This window comes from Hordeum vulgare, unplaced genomic scaffold, assembly GCF_904849725.1.
Source record: "Hordeum vulgare subsp. vulgare unplaced genomic scaffold, MorexV3_pseudomolecules_assembly, whole genome shotgun sequence".
In the NCBI taxonomy this organism is placed as follows: Eukaryota; Viridiplantae; Streptophyta; class Magnoliopsida; order Poales; family Poaceae; genus Hordeum; species Hordeum vulgare.
Genome location: NW_025422508.1, coordinates 126,067 through 133,593, shown reverse-complemented (window position 1 = coordinate 133,593; position 7,527 = coordinate 126,067). Strand labels below are relative to the sequence as shown.

The 7,527-nt window shown below is 40.7% G+C and overlaps 1 protein-coding gene across 1 annotated transcript; it reads left to right on the top strand.

The window, feature by feature from the left end:
* The first annotated feature begins 5,709 nt into the window (after positions 1 to 5,709).
* Positions 5,710 to 7,262, top strand: LOC123418462 (mannose/glucose-specific lectin-like). Its single transcript, XM_045107007.1, has 4 exons — positions 5,710 to 6,069; positions 6,270 to 6,456; positions 6,567 to 6,767; positions 6,857 to 7,262. The coding sequence occupies exons 1-4, from the start codon at positions 5,789 to 5,791 to the stop codon at positions 7,100 to 7,102; spliced, it is 915 nt and encodes a 304-aa protein (XP_044962942.1). The 5' UTR covers positions 5,710 to 5,788; the 3' UTR covers positions 7,103 to 7,262.
* The last annotated feature ends 265 nt before the right edge of the window (positions 7,263 to 7,527 follow it).

Sequence of the window (7,527 nt, the reverse complement as noted above, 5' to 3'; positions counted from 1 at the left end):
TCAATTATTTATTACTGCCACATTCAATTTGGAAGCAAGGAGCTCCCATATACATTTGATATGATGTCATTTTCTGCAATCAAATTATAGACAGAAAATGTACCTATTTTGTTTTCAATTGCAGAGATGACAAAAGAAATAATTTGACAACAAAAGCAGTGGGACACATTTTCGAGAGCAACGCTCGAAAATACACCCCCTTTAACAAGAGCACCTCCTCGGAAGAGGGGTCATCTGAGCGGTTCAACAGGCTTCCGAGGGCTCCTCTCCGAAAAGAATAACACCCTGGTAGTGCCATTCTTTTTCGAGAGCATGTACATCTCGGTAAAGGTAGCACTCGAGTAGTGGTATTCTTTTTCGAGAGCATGCACTGCCATGTGGGACACGCGAACCTACCTGTCAGGTTAGATTGTTTTGGTCATATGTGGGTTGCCGAGCGGCGTTCCTAGCTCGCGGTAAATAAAATTGCATGTCACGAAGCCGTTAGATGCAAATGGTCGTGTCTTCTTCTTGGCAACAACATCTCGTTGCCATGTCCTTGTCTTTGCCGTGTGCTACTCCCAGCATATGTCTGTTTACCGAGTGTATGTGCTTTGGCCCTTAGCGAAGGATCAAACACTCGGCATACGCGGAAAATCTAGTAATGACAACAGGTTTTCCCGTCAGCGGCAAGAACATGGTACTGAATTTACACTTTTTTCCCTAAACATAATTATGGAATTTTGCTAGAAAATTGTTTAAAAAATCAAATTACAAACAAGATCAATGTAAGGGGTGCGATGTACAGTAACGATGCCCTCCCTGAAAAAAAATCTAGTTCTAGTTGTGAGCACTTAGCAGAGAGGGCTCGTGATGAACAAGGTGCACGCCCCCAGTCAACAACGCATGCAACGTTACCCATGCATTTATTTCTTACTAGATCATTGATGGCGCGCATTGCTGCGCCCATCTATTTTGACTCTTAGTTGTTAGGGATAAAAAGTAACTTGTATACATATGTTTGTAATACATTTAAATATTGTGCTTGTCTCCTTCAATTTGCAGAATATAGTGGTATATAACTGAAGAGAGAGAAATAATAGGAATATAATGGTATGCAACTCAAGAGAGAAATTTAGTCTGGTTGATCTACAAAAAATTAGTGATCGAGAGTGTGATCTCTTTTTACTCCTAAAAAGACTCCCACAAAGGCTCCCATCACAATAACTAAAAAATAAATATATTAAGAAAAGACATCAGGAATATACGAGAGAAAAATAGGAAGTACAAATATTTTTAAACTTTTGGACAATATTATTATTTAAAAAATCCCAATGCGTTCTGAATAGTAATACTACAGTTATACAGTCTCAATGCGTTCTACACAGTAATACTACAATTATATACATTGTGATCCAAGGGATAAATATTGTTGCAACATCAGGAATATACGAGAGCAAAATAGGCAGTACAAATATTTTTGAACTTTTGGACAATATTATTATTTAAAAAATCCCAATGCGTTCTGAACAGTAATACTACAGTTATACAGTCCCAATGCGTTCTACACAGTAATACTACAATTATATGCATTGTGATCCAAGAAATAAATATTGTTGCATCGCGTCATGGTAGATGATTGAATGTGTACTTTCTCAGATGATGTCATAGAGTTCCGTCTGATCAACAATAATAGAAGTTCTATTAAGCTCAGTATCAAAATGCTAGTGGGTTGTTGCGAAACAATTGGTACATCTTAAGCAACTTAAAATTGCTTACATTGAAGTAAAGACAAAATACATGTTAGTGAGGCAAATCAATTGAGGAAATAGCTACGTAAGTACTGTCACAAGGAAGGAAACAATAATGACAACATTACCTACAAAACATTTTTGCTAGTATCTGTAAGAGAGCACCATCTATCAAATCAAAATCATAAATCGAGCTTGGCTTCCAGAACTGTCCTTACTATATCTTTGAAGCTGTGAAAATAAAATCTAGATCATGTGTAGCAAATGAGAATTGCATGAATTCGTTAAAGCTCAGCGCATGTGCATGTATGTAGATGTTCCTCTAATAATTATGATACCTTCCACACGCCAACGTTGGAGTAAAATTAGCCACTTGCTTTAAGACACGGCAAAATATTAAAATAAATTACTGCTATTATAATCATGTGATTTAACTTTTTTCAAAATAAGTTTATCCCATTTTGTAGCTCAGAGATACCTAAAGTAATGTGTGACAAAGATTGCAAACCAGACACTTGATGGTGCGTGAATGTTTAAGAATCTTTTGTTAAATATTGGAGTCTAATTTTTAAGGTCCCCTCTTTCCAGAACCTATGTGGCCTTGAACTAAGCACCAAACCAAAATGTGCAAGCCAAAACTAAGCTCAAGAATAACTAATGGGGTGGCATTCATGACAATTGATAGATATCAACATGCTTACACCATTCAATCAGTAAGCATTAGCCTTTATGTACACAAGGAGGCTATATGTATTAAATAGAGGATTTGCCCATCATTTGTAATTATCATTTAAAAGCATGAGAAACCAGTCGGCCTGCTCACAATCCAAAAAAATAGAAGTGCCTTAATCAACTATTTTACCATACCTTATATGATTCCAGATATTCTCACAAACCAGAAAAAAAAAAAAAGCAAGCTCAAACAGAATTGAAATAAGGTAGGAAAACCTCACATTCATGTGTATCATTAAGTAATAGTTATGTACCAGGGGTTGTGGTCATGTGGTAGGTGGCGCAAGTAGATGCACTAACGGTGGCGGTCTCTTTGTGCTCTGGCTCACAGCCTCTTTTGGTGCCTTCCTCAGTTGAACGGATCTTATATTACTATATGACTCGATTTAGCATATGAGCATACTTGTATTGATTCTTTTATCAGAAATTCATGTAGTAATTAGTACTCTTAACATGTAGAAAACAACCAAGAAACATGTTACGGTATTGTCTCATTGGTAAGGAAAATACGTTACGAAGTCTATTTAAAATGATCTAATAATATATTTCACAGCTGGAACAGTGAACAGTGGTCTAGTAGTGAAACCCAAGCTACATATAATGGATAGGGATTGAACAATCACAACTGAAACCAGGGGGGTAAATGAGAAAGGATGTCTCACCTTTGTTTGAACGACGGCCATTCCGGAATGCATGTGGGCTTGAGATTCAGTTTTGTACTACAATTTACTGTCGATGGGAAAACTAAAATAAAGAAGTTAGTAATTAAATAGATACTTATTCTAGGCCTATACTACAAATGTGTTGGTGGGGTTGTTCAAGAAGATAGAACTAAAGAGCACAAAAGAAAAACATTTTTGAGCATCTTGGACGGATCTGTTTCGGTTTGCGCCTGGTGAACATGTTTGTAAGCAATAACAAAGGTACTGAAAATGACTTCTCATAAGTGATGACATGCATGTCAATAAAGCGATGAGCCCAATTTCTATATGATGATGTTCAAACAAGACTTGCGAAGCTATAGCAGCCTCATTTTCTTCAAGAACACCACAGGTGGTACACTTGCAGACAAGACTACGTCAATTCGTTAATTAATTGGTTTTTTTCAATTGCTAGCTAGACATTATACCACAGATCCCCTGAGATTAATCCTCAGCCATTGAATGAATCTGCACGATGTGAAACCATTTCAGAAGAGGGGTGAATGTTTGAACGAGGAAGGATGCTAACCTTTGTTTTCCAGAATGTGTGTGTGCGGGCTAAAGTAGTGGCAGAACTATTGCAAGCGCAAATCAAATGTTGGAGTTATCATAGTGAAATATTTTTTGCATTTGTTCGTAGATTCAGTTTGTACAAACTTTCAATCAAGAAATTAAAATCTAACTGCATGGAGCCTTGCAGACACGTCTGAACATGCTGTCTGGCCGCCTGGAGAAGAGATAGGGACGAGAGTGTGGATTGCTACGTGCGACCTGGAGGTTGTATCGCGCGCCCGTGCTTGCTCGCCATTGCCGTCACTCGACGCTGGTGTGCCCAGTCTGAGACCAGCCGTCGTGGTACGTTACGGGTATGTACGTTGCTGTCTCTCAGCCGAGCCGCCGAGACCGAATCCCCTTTGAAGCTAGCGCCGCTCGCCCGCTGCCCCGCTGCTAGTCCACGTCATGGAAGACGAAGAGACGATGGGAAGAAGAGGGAGAGGCAGCACCGTAGAGGCAAAGTGCACGTCGTGGAGCAGGGGCGCGCCGAGGCGGCTGTTGACGAGGTACTGGCACATGTCGATCCACGGGTACCAGTGTTTGCTGCTCCTGGACGGAGGGGAAGCGCGGCTAGGCGATCAGGAGCTTCTTGACCTGCTGCTCCTGTACGGAGGGAAGCGCGGCTGGGCGCCGTCCTCGTGGCCGGGCGCGGGGGAGGCGATGACTAGGTACTGGTGCGTCGGCCAAACGGGCGCCGCGCGGTGGCAGTAGACGATGAGTAGCCACGGGGTGGCCAACAGCACGACGAGCAGGACGAGGCGCGGCCATAGTTTTAAATTTCAGTATAGAAAAAAATTCAGCACCAACCGAAATCACTGAAATTCAGTAATTTCAGTTTGCATTTCGGCCAAAGGGCCGAAATATTCATTTGAATTTAATTAAAAATTTGAAATTTTTGAAAAATATTTAAAAAATATTTGATTTCGAGTGTACTATTGAAATTGCTGAAATATTTTGACCGAAACGTAATATTTCAGTGTCTACTGAAATTAATGAAATTCAGTGAATTTCATTGAAATACCACTGAAAATGAAAACCATGGGCGCAGCAGCCAGATCTCCACAGGGCATCCAGGCTCGGCTCCTTCCGCCGGTGTTTGTTTAAGAAGTTACTGTCATTTTACAACTGGATTAAAAATACTATCCTATGAGTGTATTCGATTGGAGACAAGTATAATACAAATGTAGAATATTACAAGGGTAGTATAAAAACTACATTCCAAACGGAGCCTAAGGGATAGTGAGTTGTATAATTACAAAGGTTATCAAAAATTGGTACTCAGTTATCATCTGAAATTTTCAAACACAATTTATGCTCGGAATAAAAATTTCTAAGATGCTTGAGATCTGAAGTTTGAAGATAGGCGTGATTCACGGCCCTATCTCTCTTGAACCAGTAGTAATCATCTTCAGCTCTCCATTTCATGGTTCATCCCATAGGATTCCACAGCTTGCCGTTCAGATGGCAAACTCATTTTGCAACTGACAACATGCAGCTAATCAGTAATTGCGGCCTCCCACGCAAAATCTTATCCTGGCATGAGCTCGTGTTGCACGAGGTGTACAGTATGAGTTACCCGTACGAGGGTGAGCCAGCGCCATCAGTTCTCCCCTTGTACGTATCCTAGCGTGTTCATATTCTTAATTTCAAGATTTTTTAGGAAACATACAATAATAATCCGATCCATCCAACAGTTAATTCTTCAAAATTCATACGGGTATATTTTCACAAAGACTTAGAAGCATTAATGTTTAACTACATACATTAGATCTTACTGTCATCATATCTAAAAACGAGTGATTCCCTTGCTCGTGATGCACAACGGTGAGTCAGCACCAACAGTTCTCCCCTTGTACGTATCCTAGCGTGTTCATGGTACACATGGCTGATCCTCACAAGCACAAAACACGTGGGATGTTTCGGTCCATCTAAGCCTAGACACGCTTGCATTGGCCTTGGCTATCTATAAATAACACTCCCAACCTTCCTGTTATCACACACAGCAATACTAGCATCTCATAAGCCTACATCATCTCTTGAGCCAGAGCCCCGCCCAACTCACCAGTCACCATGGCCAATTTCCAGAAAACTCCCTCCGCCGCGTTTGTAGAGATCACTGAGCTCAACTTCAGCAACCTGTACCTTTTCCACACGCCCCTCGGTTCAAACCAAAATCAGTCAGTTATAATAGACTCCAATGCCACTACTGGTTTGGGTTCGACTGTTGTTAACAACTGGTCGATATGTGATGGCCCTAGCCCTGGCGCCACTGTCGTTGCGCGTGCGCAAGGCCTGCATATCTATGCTGGTAACTGGGAGAATACTTTCAGCATAACCTTTGAGATTGAAAGGTGCGTACACACACAAACACATGGTTATATATACATTAGTTGTCGCAAAATTAGAAAACACGGTTATATATCTTTGTCAAGTGACACATTTTCATATACATTATAGTTAGATTACATCTGATTCTATTATTAGGAAGTACCCTATTACAGTCTATTTGGGTGCATGATACATGTACTAACAATATATGAACATTGTACAGGTTTAAGGGGTCAACGCTTCAAGTGATGGGGATATCTGTTGAAGAAGGCGAGTGGGCTATTGTTGGTGGGACGGGACAGTTTGCAATGGCAAACGGTGTCATCCACAAAAAGTTCCATGAACAAAGGAGCGACGGTAACATCATAGAACTCACTATCCATGGGTTTTGCCCCGTGTTGAAATCAGAGGTTTGCTGAATACCGCACGTATTTATTTCAAGATATAGCTATCAATTTTTGCCCACATTAATTGATCCTTTTATTTAAACAAAACATCATATAATCATTATATCATGTAGAGCCTTCTCACAAAGCTTGGACCATGGGGTGGAAATGGAGGGGATGATAAAGACATTTTAGAGGCAGTACCAAGGCGTCTGGAGAGCATCACAGTTAGCAGCGGCTCAATTGTTGATTCAATCAAATTTTCTTATGTTGACCAGACTGGACAGAAGCACACCGCTGGACCATGGGGAGGTTCGGGAGGAAATCAAAACACGGTCAGTGGACCCCGAAGAAATATTTATGGAATTTTCACACTTGCATATATAAGCAACTAATCGTACTTCTCTTTTTTGTTCCAATGCAGTTTGTGCTCGGCGCTTCTGAGTTTGTGAAGGAAGTTTCTGGAACATTCGGCATTTATGACAAAGACCTACACAACATAATAACTTCCTTGAAATTTATCACCAATGTGAAGACTTACGGGCCTTTCGGAGAAGCGAAGGGAACCCCTTTCACCATAGCCGTGCAGAAGAATAGTAGCATCGTTGGGTTCTTTGCGCGCAGCGGGATATATCTTGATGCGCTTGGTGCCTACGTGCGCCCACTCTAACCAATAGAGGCTAGTGTTCTTATTTTCAGTGTTTGTTTCCAATTCGAATAACAAGATGGGATCGAGTAGTCCTTTCTACTCCAGAAGATCCGATGTAGCCCCCATGTGGGCATGTAGTTGTCTTTGTTGTGATGAATAAAAGGATCAGTTTTTTTATATATGTGCGATGTGTTTCATGTAATAATAATACAATGGGTATTTGTTCGAAAATGAAAGACGAAGCCCCAAACAGGATAAAACAAGAATACAACAACAGTAAGAAACAAAGCAGGAAACAAACATTTAAGAGACATGGCAGCCTGAAACTCATGGCCCTACCATAGTTATGTGAAAGATTAGACCCAGTATGGAGGGTAGCAAAGTATTTCCTTTTGCTCTACGCACCAGCCAGTGAAGTTCTGTTTTGAATCAGCACACGCAGCATA